This window comes from Anabrus simplex, chromosome 1 (assembly GCF_040414725.1).
Source record: "Anabrus simplex isolate iqAnaSimp1 chromosome 1, ASM4041472v1, whole genome shotgun sequence".
Lineage (NCBI taxonomy): Eukaryota > Metazoa > Arthropoda > Insecta > Orthoptera > Tettigoniidae > Anabrus > Anabrus simplex.
The window spans coordinates 924,685,984-924,705,431 of NC_090265.1; the positions used below are offsets into that span (position 1 = coordinate 924,685,984).

Sequence of the window (19,448 nt, forward strand, 5' to 3'; positions counted from 1 at the left end):
CAACTGTTTCCGCAAAGCTGGTGTCTTACTAGAAGAGGCTGCCTCTAATGATGATTATGGGGACGAAGTTTTGCCTGGCAATGAGCTAACGCTACCGGAGGGTGTAGAATTAGATATTTTTGTGCATTTCGATGCCAATCTGGCTGTATGTGGAGAACTACCGGATGAAGAGATTATTGCTGATGTATGCCAACAACGCGGATGGACTAGCTACAAGCGACAGTGACAATGGAGATGGAGATAACGACTTGAATCTTGACACCTGAACTGAGTGAAGTGTTAAGTGCAATCGAAGTGTGTAGGCGTTACATCAGTGTGAAAAGTTGTAGTGAAAATGCTTTGAATTCATTACAAAGTTTGCTAAAAGTGCAATCGAAGTGTGTAGGCGTTACATCAGTGCGAAAAGTTGTAGTGAAAATGCTTTGAATTCATTACAAAGTTTGCTAAAGGAGGTTATACTCTTAATGCAAGAAAAGTGAAAAAGCTAAACTATCTGATTTCTTTAAGGCTGGGCCAAGTTCAAAATAATATGTTCTGTCTTAACGTATTTATTATTTGCAAGGATTTACACATGTAGGTCTATTCCATTGGTTTTTCAGTAAATTTGTGACTTATTGCGTAAGTCTGATTTCTAAGTAATTCTGAGTTACAAGTAGTTTTTTCTTTTCCCCTTGATATACGCATAAGTCAGGTTCAACTGTATTTTAATGTAGCAAACTGCTTTGGCACTATTTATTTCACCTCATATGTGTGGGATATCCGTGGTTATTGATTATCCACAGTTTTTATGCTCCCAATTACTGTAGATAATCAAGAGGTTACTATACTTGGGGAGTTGTACATGAATTTGTTTATTCCAAACTAGTTCCTGAATTTGTAATATTATACAAAAGTTATAGTAAGGAAAGTGGATGAATTGGTTCATGGAACACAGTGCTATTTCCATAGTACCGTACACTCTCAATCACAGTTGGCAATAATTAAATGGAAAAGGTACTTACATCTCTAGACACTTCCATTATCACAGGTAACTTATCCTTCACTTCATAGAATTTTGTTTCAGCTTCCTGCTTATTACCAGAACGATATATACTGTAACATATTAAAAAAAAAAACAGAAGAAATGTATAATTTATGATTAGGAAACTTTAATTACTCTACAGTTATGTTTGATTTATCAAATTTATTCATAAAAATCTTGTTACTGCTTTACTTTTGGAGACTACGAACATCACTGCCTTCAGTCCCACAACCTTGTGAGTGTTTGTTAATGTTCTTTCATATCTCAAATATACTGGTGTATAATTAGTGTAGTTATGGTTATTCAGTATGGCAATAATGAAGTGATTTGTCTGCAATAAAACTATCGAGTTGGGGATGTGGTGTGGGTCGTGTAGCTATGAGCTTGCATTTGGAAGACAGTGGGTACAAACTCCAATGCTGGCTGCCCTGAAAATAGTTTTCCATTTTCACACCTTAATTAAGGCCATGGTCACTTCCTTCCCAGTCCTAGCCCCGTACTTTCTTACAGTCACCATAAAACCTAAACGAGTCAGTGTGACAAAAGAGATATTTGCAATAAAATTAGAACAAATTAAAAATTTGTTATTTACTAAATTTCATGCTAAGGAGTATGATCAATGGTGGAGAGTAAGTTGGATGAAAACCAGAGTGGTTTCAGACCACAGAGGGGCTTTTAGGACCACAAGCTAGTTACAGGAGTTAGACAAGGCTGTAATCTTTCCCCTCTGTTGTTCATAGTTTACATGGATTAGCAGAGAGGGATTCACTTCGATGGAAATAAGCAGCCTGGCCTATACCAACCTCTTGGTCTTAAAAAAACTGTGCTGAAAGCCAAAAATCCAATATCTTGAAATTTGAAAAGAGGTGCAGTAAGTCGTAGTCTTTCATTTTCCCATTATCCAACTCCTTGTCGGGGAAGATAATGAATCGGTAACCTGCATTTCTGTCCGTTGTTACATCACTCTCCCCATCTGCAACTCTTTGCTCCACTGCCTCCATCATTTTCTGTATCAACATCTTCCTTGATCTACCTCTAGGTCTTCTACTCTCCAAACCTATTCTTAACACTGCTTTTGGAGTTCTTGTTTATTCCATTCTATTCATAACACCAAATTAGTTGATCCTCGATCTTTTACTTTATCCAGTAACTTTGTTGCAAACCTAGCCCTTATTTCCCCATTTCTTATATTATCTTTGTGTGTCTTACCTAATGTACTTCTTAGTAGCTTCATTTCCATTCCTTGAAGTCTGCTCTGCTTTCCTCCATAAATACTGTAAGCCATATTTCTGCTCCATATGTAAGGATAGTCACAATATGAGTCTGATATAGAGCTTGTTTACATTTTCATACCTGGCCATTCCATAGCAGATTTCTTGTGCTCTGATAAAACTTTCTTGCTAACTGTATTCTGCTGGAAATTTTATCAGAGTCCTGTCTTGACGCACCATATTATCCAAGTATTTATAATGCTTGCTGCCTCTACTTTTTCTCCTTTGACTTTTATAACACCTCTTCCATCCATGTTCCCTCTCATTATAATCACTATGCAGTGAGACCAAAGTAACATCTGTATGAAAGAAACCTAAGGGGATCGAATGTCAGTTTAGGAATACAAAACTGGAACAGGTAGGCCTATATCATTTCAAGCATTTAGGAGTGTATTCTCCCAAGATGGTAGTAGCATAAGTTATAGTAAGTTAAATGAAAATGAACCAAGGTACAGCAAAGCTAATGCAGTGAGTTCACAGTTGCCATCAACGCTATTCTGCAAGCAAGAAGATAGTGCCCAGACAAGACCTTTTAACAATGACTTGTTCCCGGGCAAACTTTACTGTAAGGGCATGAAAGCTGGGAGGACTCACGGTATTGTCGTTTACTCATAAATGAGAAGTAATAAAAGACAAGAGAATAGTAAGAATGATTGCTGGTTCAAAGAGGTGGGAACAAAGGCAGAAGGGTACTCAGAATGAGCAGATAAAAGTCAAGTTAACAATGAACTCAATAGAAGAAAATGAAATGGTGGTGGGGTCATGTGAGCTGAATGGAAAAGGATAGGTTGCTTAGGAGAATAATGGACTCAGCCATGGAGGGTAAAAATAAAAAAAATAAAAGGGAGACCAAGGCGCCAATATTTAGGCACAGTTTTTAATTATTTAAAGATACGAGGTGTGGAACTAAACAAGGCCACATAACTAGTAACAAATAGAGGATTGTATAGACCCTCAGTTAATTCACAGAGGTTTGCAGGCATAACAGTCTAGACCAGGGATGGCGAACCTATGCCACGCATGTCATTAGGTGACATGCAAACACGATTTCGGTGGCACGTCACATGGGGTTTTACTACAGTTTTATTACAGACTATACATACCTCGTGCATCGTATAGTCATAGTGTTTTACGTGTAAGAAATAAATATAGAAAATCTGGCCGTTAGTCAGTCAGTGAGTGAAGGTTAACTTGTGTGAAGTAGCCAGTAGCGGGTAATTATTCTTTGTGTATAACTGTTTATTGAATGTTGTTTCTATACAGACCTCACAAGCATGTGTTCGGTGCCGAAAAAAACAACAGAAACTTAATAATGGTAGTGACCGGATTCTTCAAGAATAGTGGACAAGGGAATTTGGAGTGACAGAGGCAATAAAGCTTTGTGTTCCCTGTGTTCGAAAACAGTTGTATCCTGCACATTTAATGTAAAGCGCCATTTTGAGACGAATCATTCAAATGTTCATTACATGTCCAATTAAGAAAGAAGAGAGCTCGTTTCACAAAAAATCAAACTAGTTGTTTTGCATCATCTTTCAGGACAAGGAATAATATCAGTGTGGCTGTTTCCATCTGTCTCACTGCAGAGTACAGCATAGGAAACCGCTTTTTGACAGCGAGTTCTTGAAAGAGACTTTCTTATTGACGTCCAACAATTGATTTCAAGACTTTTCTAATAAAACACAAATAATTAATAGAATTAAGAAATGCCAGCCAGCAGAAATACTGTCAAGCGCAGAATAATAAGGACGAGTGAAAATGTGAAGGTGATTCGGATGTCTCCCAGATGTATTCAGTATGCCGTAATGAAAGCACGCATGTGACCTTACAAGCAAAGATAGCTGTTTTGTCCGATTTCCTTGTTGGAATGTGGTGAGGGAGGAATTACAGGGAACAGGAAGAATTCCCAGAACACACGGACCCTATTTGGCTGTGTGTTGAATGTTTCTCCGTGATTTTACAGCAGTATACAATGATATAAATAAGGAACTGCAAGGAAAGGGGCATACTGCAGATAGATTGTTTGAGATCATAAAATCATTCCAGAGAAAACTTAGAAGCATTAGTCAGGGATTTTGAAACAAAGACTTTTAAGAACTTTCCTTTACTTAAAGTACAAATTGAATTGATGTCAAAATTTTCAGATCAATTAACTTTTGAAGACACAAAAAGTATTTGTAAGAATTATGTGGACGTCTCACAAAATTCAAAACAAATAATTTCCAAGAGATTTCCCCAATTTTGACATTTGGAGAAAACGATACGTATTTTGGTGGTTTCTCTTCCGATATCCTGATATCAGTTCGGCTTCTGAACTCCTTTGTATTGTTGATCAGATCTGCTGCAAGTCTCATTTCATCTGCATCTCTCTTGACCTGTTCATGAGAGATATTAAGGTCAATTTTTTATTGACCATTTAGAAATGGAGTTGATTGAATTTCAAGAAAGCAGTGCATGGGTGAACAGTCGTACAACTTGGTGAAGCATTGGTGAAAATCAAGTGTGCCGTTGATGGTGAATACTCTCTTCAGAAGCCAGAGAACTCAATACTTGAACAGTGAAACCGCCTCCCACAACAGTTTTCGGCCGTGAAGAAACTTGCTACAGCGCTACTTACTTTGTTTGGGTGATCGTACGCCTGCGAGCAGCTATTTTCTACAATGAACTTTGTGAAGGCATCAGTTATCAACAGTCTTGTTTCAGACCTAAGTGCTTCTTGTGTGTTTCTGAAGACATCATGCTAAGAACCTAACAAAAATGACATGGCTACTAAGATTCAGCAACAAGTTTCACCGCTAAATGTGAGAACGATATTTCACTTAAAGTCCATTGGCAATATTAGTATTTTTATTGTTATATGTAATAATATTTAATGATGAAATGTGTTACAATATCACCTTATTATTCTCAAACTGTACGTATTTAAAAATGTATTTTTGATAAATATGTAAATTACGACCACAGAATATGCAATCAAATTCATTTACAAGATATAATTAATTAATAAATAATAAATGAATGAATGAATACATTAATAACATATTATGGAGCATAATTGGGAATTAGGTAAGGGAGTGGGAGGTTAGCCAGTCCTTAAAGGAAAATAACAAGTGGCACGGTGAATAGTTGAGAATAATAAACCATTTAAATCTAAGAATTTCATTTTTGTCCGTATTGAACTGAGAACGTAAGATAGGAAACTTAAAAGGGTCCACCTTTTCAATACAAATAAATGTTGTAAGTTATGTTATTTCCCACATTTTGGCTGAAGATGATGCCAAACAGCGTCGAAACTAGTTCCAAGTTTAAATATATGTTGTAAATAAACTTATAACATTTATTTGTATTTAAGTTTCCTAATAATAAACCAGACTTAAAAGGGCACACTAGCTGGAAAAGGTTTGCCATCCCTGGTCTAGGCTATAATGAGGATGTACGTAATTACTGGGGGTGTAAGGCAGTTGGATGCGCAACAAACAGCCTCTCCAATTGCAAAAGTCAACCTCAACTTCCCGTGGTGCTCCCTGTTACCACAGACAAGGCTCTGGCAACCGAATATATGGCGGAATAACCATATCACAATTAAGGATGCAGTAAATGGCATCCTTTCCACCCGTAACATCTGGGGTGGGAGCAAGTGTCAAGGTTTAAAGGTGGCAGCCCCACCATGACACTCGGTGAATGTGGGCTAATCAACTCGCACTCACTTAAAACTAATTAAAGAAACTAAGAAAAGCAGCCGGACGGATCCTAAGACGATGACCTCTGGCTTAAAAAAGGACATGAAAATTGGATTTTGGAACATCAGAACACTGTATCAGACTGGGAAAATAACATAACTTGCTACTGAGGCAGAGACGTAGAGAAAGAGGAGTTAGTGAAGTATGGTGGAAAACATCTGGAGAGTTAAGAACTTTGAGGGGACAAACATTCCCCTACTCTGGTAAGCCAAATGAAGATGACCCACATCAGGAAGGAGTGGAATTTCTTGTCAACAAGAGATCAAAGAACAGTCTGATTGATTGGAACCCTATCTCATCAAGGATTATCACTGCAAGATTCAAGAGGAAGATCAGGAATGTTTCAATAGTCCAATGCTACGCACCTACAGAACAAGCGGAAGCAGATGATAAGGCTAAGTTTTATTCAGAATTACAAACTACAATGCAGGCAATAAACAAAAGGGTTACTGTGATTGTTATGGGAGACTTCACTGCCAAAGTGGGTTCTGAAAATCTGGGACTTGAACAAGTAATGGGGCGACATGGACTAGGTACTAGGAATGAGAAAGGAGAATTTTTTGTACACTTCTGCGCGAGCAATGAACTTGTTATCGGTGGAACCCTATTTCCTCATAAAGAATGCCATAAAGTGACGTGGATTTCACCAGACCAGCGAACTCAAAACCAGACTGACCACCTGGCAATTAGCAGAAGCTGGAGAAAGTCTCTTTTGGATGTCAGAAATCGAAGAGGTGCAGATATAGGCAGCGACCACCATCTAGTGACTGCCAACATCCGAATTAAGACTGCAACTGCAAAAAGGTGATTTGAGCAACAAACGAAAAGGTTTGATGTTGGAAAGCTAGAGGATGATAGAAGCGAGGAACAGTTCAAGCTTGTCCTCACTAACAGGTTTACAGCACTACAGTTAGATGAAGATGACGCTGAAGAACACCGGAAGAAAGTTAAAATCACATTGACAGACACAGCAGAGGAGGTAATTGGCTTCAAGAACATCAGGAGGAAAGATTGGATTACATCAAATACTGGGAATGTACTGAACAACGTAGGGAGCTGAAACTAAAGTAGAATAATTGAAGCGATGCGCCGAAAAGGGATCTAACCGACATTTTTTCCAAAAGTGAGATTTCAGCGGAATAAGGATCTATATGGACATCTATGCATAGTGGCGTAGTCATGTGGAAGAATTCGGAACTTGTTGCTATGCTAGGGGGTGGAGAACATCTGTCTCGCGCGGAAAAGGGATCTAACTCCAGTCTAAGATGGCGGAGCATAGTTCTTTGCTTGTGACAACGAGTGCATTAAAACATGAAAATTCAACTAAGAAACGCAAACGTAATGTGAATGAATGGAAGGACGTCAAGCGCAAACATCTTAGGGATGATGGATTGGCATATACTTCAAGGAAAGGTGTCGCAGTTCCAGGGAGGAAAGCACCAGAACCGGTGAGTATGCTTGCATGGAATAGAGATCTATGTGTATGGAGTGGAGTTGGTTAGTGTATCGAGTACGATTTTTCAAGCTTTCAGTGACTAGTGCCGCCGTTTACCGAGCTCGTGGTTTACCGTGTTTCACAGACAACTGCATGGATAGTCCCCTTCGAACAGGCCATGGCCGATTTCTTCGTAACTCCTGATCCCAACCAATTATAAAAAGAGTTTCGTGTGTGCTTATTGGAAAGTAGAGATATAATTTTTTTAACAAAGGCATTATTTCTCTATGACTATTTAGAACAGGGCCGGCCCCGTGGTGTAGGGCTAACGTGCCTAACTCGTACCCGGAGGCCCCAGGTTCGATTCACGGCCAGGTCAAGGATGTTTACCTGGATGTGAGGGCTGGTTCGAGGTCCACTCAGTCTATGTGATTAGAATTGAGGAGCTATTTGACGGTGAGATAGCTACCCCGGTCTAGAAAGCTAAGAATAACGGCCGAGAGGATTCCTTGTGCTGACTATGTGACACGTCGTAATCTGCAGGCCTTCGGGACGAGCAGCGCTCACTTGGTAACCCAAGGCCCTTCAGGGCTGTTGCGCCATGGGGTTAGGGTTATATAGAACAAGACGACACATTATTAAGCGTAAATTCCTCTACTGCTTTATTCATTATAGCCTACTTATTTCCATGCGTATGTTTATATGTAATCGCTAATATATTTCAGTTACTTTTTCCATTACTTAAGAAACATAATAGTATACAGATGGCTCTTACAGCGCATATTTCGAAGCTAAAACATTTTTCCTGTTTTATTGTTACAGAATAAAATATGTAAATGCCGGTATGAAGGATGTGATACACTCACCCCTGCACTGAAGGACGATCTCTTTAGAGAGTACTATGCCGGGAGCTATGATCAGCAATCGGCAATCCTTATTGCGTGCATGTCACTTGTTCCAGTTCAACGTAGAACAGGGGCAGATGCTGAGGAATCAAGACGAAGTGCCACCTACATGTACACAATTTCTGTAAATGGAAAGCGTTTACGTGTGTGCCAGAAAACATTGTGTGACGTTTATGCTGTTAGTCATAAACGTATACAAAACTTACAGATGAAAATGAAAAGTGGAATATGCAGCCCAAAAGATGGACGGGGATTACATAAAAATCGGCCATACCGAATATTAGACGACGATAAGCAACTTATACGGGAGCATATCGCCTCGTTTCCAACGTATGAAAACCATTATTCGCGCAGGAAGAATATTGGGAACTCTGAATATCTCAGCCCAAACCTTTCATTGAAAGCAATGTAGCGACTATTTTTAGAAAAACATAGTGACTCTAAAGTAAAATTTTGGCTCTACCGAAATGTGTTCCACAACAATTTTCAGCTCAAGTTCGGTCAGCCGAGATCGGACACTTGCAAGTACTGCGATAAGTTGTACGTAAAACAGCTTGCAGCTGAGACACCCGAGGAGACGGAGAAGATATACAGAGAGAGTGAGCTCCATCATAGGAAGGCTGAGAAAGGCTACACAGCATTAGCAAATGACACAATTTGTGCACAGGAAAATTCGAACGTCATTGTGCTGTGCATTGACCTGCAACAAGTTATATTTTTACTCAAACTCACTCACAGTTCAATGTTCTATCAACGCCAGCATTCGTGCTACAACATGGCTGTTCACAATGCAGGTACAGGTGGAGCGAATATGTTCGTATGGAATGAGACTATTGGAAAAAGAGGTTCCAACGAAGTTGCATCCTGCCTCTTAAAATATGTGAGGTTTCACTTCTCCATTCTTACCCCTCATACCGAAAGGAAATTAATCCTTTGGTCCGACAGATGTGTTGGACAGAACAACAACTGGCGGATTGTGTCTCTACTGCTCTACTTAATTCGACTGGGCTATTTTACTACAGCTGAACAAAAATTCCTTGTATCGGGACATTCATTTCTACCGTGCGACAGGGACTTTGCCCTCTTGGAACGGAAACTTCGTTTGAGTTCAGTGCAAATTCCAACTCAACTATTGGAAATATTTGCCACTGCGAGACCATCAAATCCCTTTGAAGTGACAATGATGAGCAGAGACGACTTTTTTGATTTTGGACACGTTGAAAAAGGGATAAAGAGAGACCCACACCTCAAAATCACTACAGTAATGTGGCTTCAGTTAAGTGCAGATGACTGTAATTCCATACGTGTGCGTAAAACTCACAATGTGTTCGAGCCGTGGAATTCGCACCACTTAGTTTCACTGAAGAAAAGGAATGCGATCACGAAATCCCTAATTATACCAGAGGAACTACCTAAGGCGTATCACATGCCCTTACCCCTCAGAGAGGAAAAGAAAAAAGACTTGACTGACATGCTTCAGTATATCTTGCCAGAACATAGGAGTTACTATGAAGGTATTTTATCTTTGTAAATGTGAACTGTGGCTAATGATTTTAGTGATTGCTATTTTACACCCTCTTTGGGCAATATATTATGTGTTTATTGTAATTTTTTTCTATTATTCTTTGTGTTTTTGTTGTTTTTAGCTCTAAATAAACTTATGCAACCATGAACATGGAAAATGTTTTTTGATATATTGTGACCTTTTTATGAAAGGAGGAGAAATAAAAACATTTTTGTGCATAAAATAGCCCACGTTGGAGTATCTATCCGCTATGACATCTAAATCAGCCAGTATGAGCAACTATCGGTTGGTTCTCAATGAACGGTACTTGTTTGGGTAAAAATAAGTGAGCCACTTAGATCCCTCTTCCACATTTTTTTCCTTTTGTTATAAATAATTTCTTTTGGACGTAGTTGGTGGACTGTCTAATTGTCTCAATCAACATACTAGTTATCAATCTGCACATAATGGCACAATTTATACCTAAATTAGGTTTAACTACGTTTTTCGCAATTTACTCATAATACAGTTTTTGGTGGATAGACCCCTATTCGGCGCACCGCTTCAATTGCAGGACACGAACCCTGGTATGCAGCGGCATACCATGCTAAAGATCGGGAAGAGTGCAAAAGCAGACGGAAAAAAATGCGTATTAGACTTTGCTGAATTAGCGGAGACTGCAGCAAGAGACAGAAATATGAAAGGCTTGTTTGGCATCACAAGGAAACTCGTCAAGAAGAAATTTAAACAAAGTAGACCCATTAAGAACAAACAAGGAGATATGCTCACTAGTGATGAAGCTAAGTTGAATAGATGGCGAGAACACCTCATGGAGGTGTTGAACAGAGAAAATGTAGAGTCAGATAGACTAATGGTAGAGGTGAATGAAGATTGCAAAACTGATGGTATCAACACTGAACCACCCTCAAAAAATAAGATAAAAGAAGCGATCAGCCAAATAAAGAATGGAAAGGCCCCAGGAGTGGATAATGTAGCACCTGAGCTTTTAACTGTGTACCCCAATATGACGGCCGATCTGTTGCATCCACTGTTCACAAAAAATTTGGAACAAGGAAAGAATGCCAAAGGAATGGAGAGAAGGACTCCTTATGAAATTACCAAAGAACGGTGACATGACCAACTGTCACAACTGGAGAGGTATCACCTTGCTCTCAATTCCCAGTAAAGTGATGACACAGGAGATTCTGAACAGGATAAAAGCAAGGATAGAAAACCAACTGCGCGATGAACAAGCAGGTTTCAGGAGTAACCGCTCATGCCTATACCAAATAAACACTCTACGAATTATTATTGAACAGTTTAATGAATACAATTCTGGCCTATATCTTCTGTTGTGGACTTTGAGAAGGCTTTTGATTCATTGAAAAGGAACACCATGTGGAGAACACTACAGAAGTATGGCGTACCAACTAAAATCAGCAAAATCATCAAAGAGACGATGACTTCATGTGTAAAGTAATCCATGAAGGGAAGCTTTTGGAGCCTTTTTCCATAAATTCTGGTGTACGGCAGGGGTGTGTCCTATCTCCAACTATCTTTCTCCTTGTTCTGGATGACATCATGAGGAAAGTTACGGAGGGAAGGCAAAGAGGTATCCAATGGGGACTGGGTGATAGACTGGAGGCTTTGGAGTATGCTGATGATTTATATCTATTGAGTCAGAAACATACTGATATGGAGGGAAAGATACAGGATCTAGGGAGAGAGGCAGGAGCAGTGGGCCTTAGGATAAATGCCCAGAAAACAAAAGCAATGAATATCAATGTGAAGAGCAAACAGAAATTCAGAGTCAGTGATGAAGACATTCAAGAAGTTGAAGAGTTTACATATCTTGGCAGTGTGGTTATGCAGGATGGAGGAGCAGCTGCTGAGGTCAAAATGAGAATGCACAAAGTAAATGCGGCATTCATACAACTATCTGATATGGAGGGCCAGAGAAATCTCAATGAAATCCAAACTTTGCATTTTTTGAACAAATGTAAAAACAGAACTGTTATATGGTTGTGAAACCTGTAAGGTTACCTCAGAGATCACTCATAAACTACAGGTATTCATAAACAGATGCTTAAGGAGAACTAATCACATTTTTGGGCAAAGGTAATTTCAAACAAAGGTCTTTGGAAACAAACAGAAGAAGAGCCCATTGGCATACAAATTTTTTTTTTTGCTAGTGGCTTTACGTCGCATTGATACAGATAGGTGTTATGGCGACAATGGGATAGGAAAGGGCTAGGACATGGAAGGAAGCGGCCGTGGCCTTAATTAATCCGTTTGGTGGGCTACAAGTCGCTTGCTCGGTGGGGAACGCGGATATATCCGCCAATTCAAATAATATTTTTTTCTCGGTTGCCTGCCTGCAGAAGTTTATTTCTTTTTCAGCAGCGTATTCTGGATGAGTCTGCCCTCTGATAATTTTTTCAAATATCTTCTCCCAGTACCATTGTGTCATCCACGAGTTGCATCATAAAGAACGCAGCTTACGTCCGGGCAAGAACGACCTAAGGCCTAATAGCTTCGCGCTAAAGCTTTTTTTTTTTGCTATGGGCTTTACGTCGCACCGACACAGAAAGGTCTTATGGCGACGATGGGATAGGAAAGGCCTAGGAGTTGGAAGGAAGCGGCCGTGGCCTTAATTAAGGTACAGCCCCAGCTAAAGCTTTAGCTCATTGCCTAATTGTCCCTTGGATGTAATAATATTGCTGTAGAAGGGATTTCTAGAGATTATGATACTGAATGGACCTCTCTGATGACATTTGAGAACTGTGACCTGATTTATTATCCCCAGTCTTGAGTTCTTCCTTCACAACTGGAGTGTTTGTTCACTGGGGGTTGCACAACATTTATTATCATACGCATCCGTGATACAGGCACATTTCCATCCAAACTGCAGAGACCAGGGTTCTATTCAATCCTTTTTCTTACATTTTTTCCGCTAAAATGTCTAAAATGAATTTAACCAGCCCCCACCGTTAGAGAAAGATGATTTACGGGGCATGATAAACGAAATGTTGGAATTCAGTGGGGAGAATAGTGATCTTAGTGAAGTAAGTTCTGCCGAAGGGGAATTTTAAGTGACAGGAACTTACCTGCAATAAGTACTTCAGTCTCGAATGTACAGGGTTCGGGAACTAGCTGATGTGAATGTTCAGCATTTGCGAAAGAGACAACACGTATTCGATTCCAGTTCAAGTATCGATTATGAGCGACAGTGATAACAATAATGCTGATTACAATCCAACCAGTGCAGTTCTTCGTCAACTTATACTGAAAACCGACAAAGAAAGTTTGCTTTGATCCAAAATTCCATCGTAATGTAAAAGGAGAGTTTTTAAGAAAACAAAAACCGAGCGAAATATTTCAATAACTTTTTATGACGAGATATGCCAGAACATAGCTGAACAAACAAAAGATGCCCAGCAGAAAATCGTTCATAAAACCCAGCTTAGTAAAATGAAACGAAAGAGTAGAGATCAAGACCGGGTCCGAACAAATAAGGACGAAATAAAGCTTCTTATGGCCATACTGTTGCCGCAGGGGATTGTACAGAAACCTAAATTAGGACACTATATTTCTCGCAATAATTTGTTCACTGCGCCTATTTTCTATGAGCTGATGACAGATTTTTTTTCTCGCAGGGCTTAGTAGCCCAGACGGTTGAGGCGCTGGCCTTCTGACCCCAACTTGGCTGTTTTGATTCTGGTTCAGACCGGTGGTATTTGAAGGTGCTCAAGTACGTCAGCTTCTTGTCAGTAAATTTACCGGCATACAAAATAACTCCTTTGGGACTAAATTCCGGCACCTCAGCATCTCCAAAAACCGTAAAAGTAGTTAGTGGGACGCAAAGCCAATAACATTATTATTACTATTATTATCGTTATTATTATTATTATTTTATAAGATTTTCCTCCACAGCATTTTACATATCTCTGACAATGAGGTGAATAATGGACAAATTCCTCCCAAAATATATAAGATAAATCCAGTATTTGACCACCTGTTTGCAAAATTTTCGGAAACTTATAACCCTGATGGCAAAGTGCCAATTGATGAGAACCTCTTGGTACGGAAAGGGTGGCTACGGTGGAAAGTTTACATACCAAGAAAACAATCGCGTTTTGGAATGGAATCATAAATTATGCGAAGTCGAGACAGGTTATATAACATGATCTGCTTCCATGTGTATAATAATGAACAGCTGTAAGAGACATAACACTATGAAGACTGTAAATATTACCTGAATTATTGTGTAATATAGTCCGTGTGTGTCAGTTATGAATTGTAGGTAGGCTATATAAACTTGATCCTTCAAAAGCGCTAAACAACATAACAGAAAATTTCATGTGTATTATAATTTATTCCAATGTAAATCGTTTAAGCACATGTAAACTTTGTAAATCTACAATTTACATATACAGCAACATTTATTTCTAGGCAGAGATTGTTAGTAAACTGCCTAAAATATTCAGGTAAAAGTTACTGTATAAACGAAAACCAGAGCTTTGCTATTAGGAAGAAGCAACCTTGATATCGCAGTATGAAAACACTTATTACGTTCTTGCACAAAGTATCAAAAAATCAAAATAGGATTTTTAAAAAATTTAATACATTATGTTCAAGTAAATATTTCTCTTAGGGCCCTTCAATAGCTCATTTTAGTCTATGATTATTTTCAATCAAGTAATTAAATATTTTCTTCAATCAGGGAAATCGCTTCCCACCTGGGAGTGAGCCAGTGTGTACCGAGCTCCCCGCTTAAGGGGTTAAGGTACAGCCTCAGCATTTGCCTGGTGTGAAAAAGGGAAACCATGGAAAACCATCTTCAGGGCTGCCGACAGTGTGATTCAAACCCATTATCTCCCGGATGCAAGTTCACAGCTGCGCACCCCTAACCGCATGGCCAACTGGCCTGGTGAAGGCATACAATAAAGCGGAGGAAATGGAAATGGATCGGCCACATACTGCGGAAGCAGCAGAATGCAGTGGAGAGAAAGGCTCTGTTTTGGAACCCAAAAGGACAACGGAAGAGAGGTAGACCCAGGAAGTCATGGAGACGCAGTGTGATGGAGAAGGCAAAACAAGAAGGAAAGACCTTTGGAGAACTCAAGACCCTGGCTCAAAATAGGATACGCTGGCGCTGCTTTGTCGAAGCCCTAAACTCTGTAAAAGAGTAAAAGGACATAAGTCAAGCATGTCAAGACGCATTTACTGAGTTTCAATACCGTAATTAAACAGCATAAACATGCAAAGAGAAATATAACACTCCAATACAGTACACATATTAAGTAGAGCACTACACTGACTGAATACATTTCTATACTGTTCACTTGTTTACTACAGCACGTCTTTCAAAACAGTCTGGTGGTCAGCTGGTAAGATATACTTTTTTATAGTTGGACATACAAAAAATGTTTTATGGAACGCAGTCAAACAACAGCACGTGATGAAAGGAATATTAGATTAGGAAACAGTTTTAAAGTAAGCAGATGAATATTGTTACTTGGGTAACAACCGGTAACAATGGCAAAGTAAAGGGGTCATAAAATGCATACTACTTGTGCTAGAAAAGAAAGCCTTCCTTAAGAAAAGAAATTATTCATTGTAGATTTGAATACTGTATTTGAAAGATAATTTTGAAGGCTTTTGTGTGGAGTATGGTACTGTATGGAATTGAAATTTGGCAACTGCATATAAGGGAATAAAAGCTTTTGGAATGTAGTGTTACAGAAGAAAGGTGAATGTGATATTGGTAGATCAGATTACAGGGCTGATGACCTTAGATGTTAGGGCGCTTTAAACAACAAGCATCATCAGATTACAAATGAAGAGATACAACTAATCAAGTCAATGAGAAGAGAACGATTTTGCAAAATTTGACCAGAAGCAGATGTCTGTGTCCAGGTACTGGGAATGCAGACTGAGTTCAGATACCTTAACATGTGACTTTTAAAGTAATTGGAATGCTTTTCTATTCCTATCACTTCTCCATGTAAACAAGCATGGCATTGGGAGGTGACAGCATAACATCAATTTCCTTAAATATTAGAATACAGCACGACCCTGGCATTTAAGCGTATGCTCTGCTTAAGACAGATTTCTGAAATAGAAAAGTACTGTATTTCATTCACAGGTCAGAAGGCACTTGCACAGAATCTGGATTGCTAGTGAACAAAACACTGACGTTACTACTTTATGTCAGTAGTTTATTGCTCCTTTAACTTATTTATTTGGTCGATAAATCTACAGAGCATTTTTGCTCTCGTTCTTAATTATTTTAAAAATTTACAAAATGTACTTGAAAATGATAGAGAATAAACATTAGGTTCAAAATCTGAAGCAGTTCACAAAACACAGTAGGCCTACACTCACCATGACTCACATCCAATCACCTGGAATGTGTTCCTCCATCGGCTACCTGATGTAACAACGTTATTAAGCATTGCAGCAGTCCATTTGTCAGTATCATCCAGATGTCTAGCTTAATACAAGCAAGAAGACAGACATGGCCTCAGATCAGATCTCTCTTCTCGTTGGCTTATTAGCGCAATTTTTTTTTTTTTTTTTTTTTTTTTTTTTTTTGCTATTGGCTTTACGTCGCACCGACACAGATATGTCTTATGGCGACGATGGGACAGGAAAGGGCTAGGACTGGGAAGGAAGCGGCCGTGGCCTTAATTAAGGTACAGCCCCAGCATTTGCCTGGTGTGAAAATGGGAAACCACGGAAAACCATCTTCAGGGCTGCCGACAGTGGGGTTCGAACCTACTATCTCCCGAATACTGGATACTGGCCGCACTTAAGCGACTGCAGCTATCGAGCTCGGTGCAATTTTTTTTTTTAATCATCATACAATTCTAAACAACAGTTATAGATTTATATAGTATAAAAGGTAAATTCTAAAGTATATACTTAATGAAAAGGATCCCCAACATATTCACACCTAGTACTGGTACTGTACTAACCATAGGGCACTGAGTTAATAATGCTTGTATAGCCTAATTGTGTTAAGTTCTTTAATTTTTCTACCATTCATGTTCTATTCTAATCTATTTATGGCTGTTCATTTTCACCTTTCAATGTTGTGAACCATTGAGGCCTATATCCAAGTATAATCTACCTCCTCTGAGGGAGCAGAGCATTTTTTGTGGTCTTTTCAAGGTATCATTTTGTCCTCATTTCAAATTTTTCATACTAAATATTATCAGCCAAATACTAGAGAAAAAGACACTGCACATATTATGCCTACTATGTTTAGGAGAGTCAGGACGAAACAGACTAGAAAGAACATAACAATAACTCTCAGAAACCCAGGAAAATAGACAAAAGTAGCCTATAACAACAGCTGGTCAAGAATGAAATAACTGTGGCTCGACCTTTGCTAACTAGAGTTCTCAATGCAAACTGAAAAGATATGTCTCTAATCTCTTTATTAGAAAACTGAGACTATCATTAATAGAGGTCTTTTCAATACATGTTGTGTGCCAATAGCTTGTTTTACTTTCACATAAATAGGAAGATTATTCCATATTATTCATAAAATTAACCTGTTCAACAACGACACGCTATATGCACACAACTTTTGAGGTTAAGGAAGAACGTTTAGAAAATGCGTTTGATAAAATACCTGTACACTTGATGCAGAGTTTCCGTACAAGGTCTGTGGAGTACTATTTCATAGATATCTTCCATAGGGCCATAGAGCACAATACCATCTTCTCTGCTGTGGATGACACGGTTACTGTAATTCTCCGATCTTACGTTTAGAACTTTATTCGGATTTGCTTCTTGGCTCAAGAGATTTCTCACAAGTCCTGCGGTAAAATTTAAAGTTCCAAGCCAAGAAGTCATGTTGTGATGGAATAAATATCCCCAAAATAAGGAAAATTCCACTTTTATGTAGGCACACACCCGTACGATTTATTTCCAATAAGACGAAGCACGTAGAAATCAGGATTACTGAACATGTGAAACCACTTCATAAGATATTCGACCTTTTAAATAATGTAAGAAAAACACCACGGTTACAATACCAAGGAGCTGTCAGAGATCAGAAATGATCTTGTCACCTGACTGCAGACTGAAACGAAGACTTTCCCCCACCCGTAACCTTTGGTGTTGATGAACATCTGGTATTTACAAAATAAAGGAGGAAAGGTCCTCCTGTATATAATGCCAGCAAATTTTCAAACAGAATATTAACACGTCAAGAAAAAGAAGTATTTTGCATTGTTATTTCCAAAATGCCGATGCGGTTAGTGCAAGGACAAGGCAACACTAAAATTTAACATACTATTTTGTACGGAAGTGGCGCTGAGAGCAATCGGTATCGATATCGACATATTTCGATATATTAGTCTCCACTCACTGCCTGCTCGATCTGCATCTGATGGCTGCTTATACTGCCTGCTCAATGCAACATTTTAACATGGCACTAAATGAAACACTCCGTTTACAAATGCCCACAGCACGTGGCAGCACGAGCCGGCTCCTGAACTGTCGGAATGAAATAGCGGGAACTATGGTAGTACTGTATTTGTTTACAGTGAAAATGGTGTACTGCTGCGTGCCTTTCTGCAAATCAAAGAAAGGGAAACTAGAATGCCGTGGTATTTCATTCCATGACACGGGCTTTTTCAGGAGATCCAGTTGAAGCCATGTTTAGTTCTATAAGAATAGGCGGAGGGTGCAATGACATGACTGACTCCCGGGCAGTGGCGGCTCGTGACAAAATTTTTAGGGGGTTCACAACATTTTTGTTCATGTCTCAAATCAGCAAAAAAGTAACATAGGTACATAAATCACTTCACTAACAGTTCCTTGTACGGTTCCTTCTTCACAAATACTTTGGTAGAACCCCTGTAACCGAGGATAAATTTTATACGAGACTAATTTGTTAGTGTAGAACAAAAGTAAAATTCACAATAACTTTACTACACTGAGATTATTGAAGGATGCGAGTACTATTCTTGGTTTTCAAACAGCACGAATTTCACCTGGGTGTTAGTGTAGAACCAAACCAAACCTCATGGTCTACCAAGCGACTGCTGCTCAGCCCGGTGGTCTGCAGATTACGAGGTGTCGTGTGGTTAGCACGACGAATCCTCTCGGCCGTTATTCTTGGCTTTTTTGACCGCCATCTCACCGTCAGATAGCTCCTCAATTGTAATCACGTAGACTAAGTGGACCTCGAACCAGCCCTCAGATCCAGGTTAAAATCCCTGGCCTGGCCGGGAATCGAACCCGGGGCCTCCGGGTAAGAGGAAGGCACGCTACCCCTACACCGCGGGCAGGCTGTCTTAGTGTAGAACAGTAGCAAAATTCATAATAGCTTTACTGCACTGCGAACACTGAAGGATGCGAGCACTAGTCCTGGTTTTTAAACAGCACGAAGTTCACCTGGATATGACGAGAAGCATAGAAGGAATGTGTACCGCATTTACCGGTAAATTTTTTAAAATAATTATTTCCGAATTGACCCCAATAGTCTCCACATTATCTCGGTTAGTCAGGTTCTACTGTTTCACATGGTAATTATTCTCATTTTGCAAATTATAGCC

At 39.3% G+C, this 19,448-nt stretch overlaps 1 protein-coding gene across 1 annotated transcript in view; it reads right to left on the bottom strand.

Moving 5' to 3' along the window:
* The window catches only part of iPLA2-VIA (calcium-independent phospholipase A2 VIA), a 142,903-nt gene extending 124,713 nt beyond the window's left edge, over nt 1-18,190 (bottom strand). Inside the window, exons 1-2 of the mRNA XM_067136657.2 lie at nt 17,516-18,190; nt 1,002-1,092 (exon numbers count right to left, since the gene is read on the bottom strand). Coding sequence (XP_066992758.1) covers nt 1,002-1,092; nt 17,516-17,739 — 315 coding nt within the window. The 5' untranslated portion in view covers nt 17,740-18,190. The remainder of the gene's footprint in view (nt 1-1,001; nt 1,093-17,515) is intronic.
* Between the last annotated feature and the right edge of the window lie 1,258 nt (nt 18,191-19,448).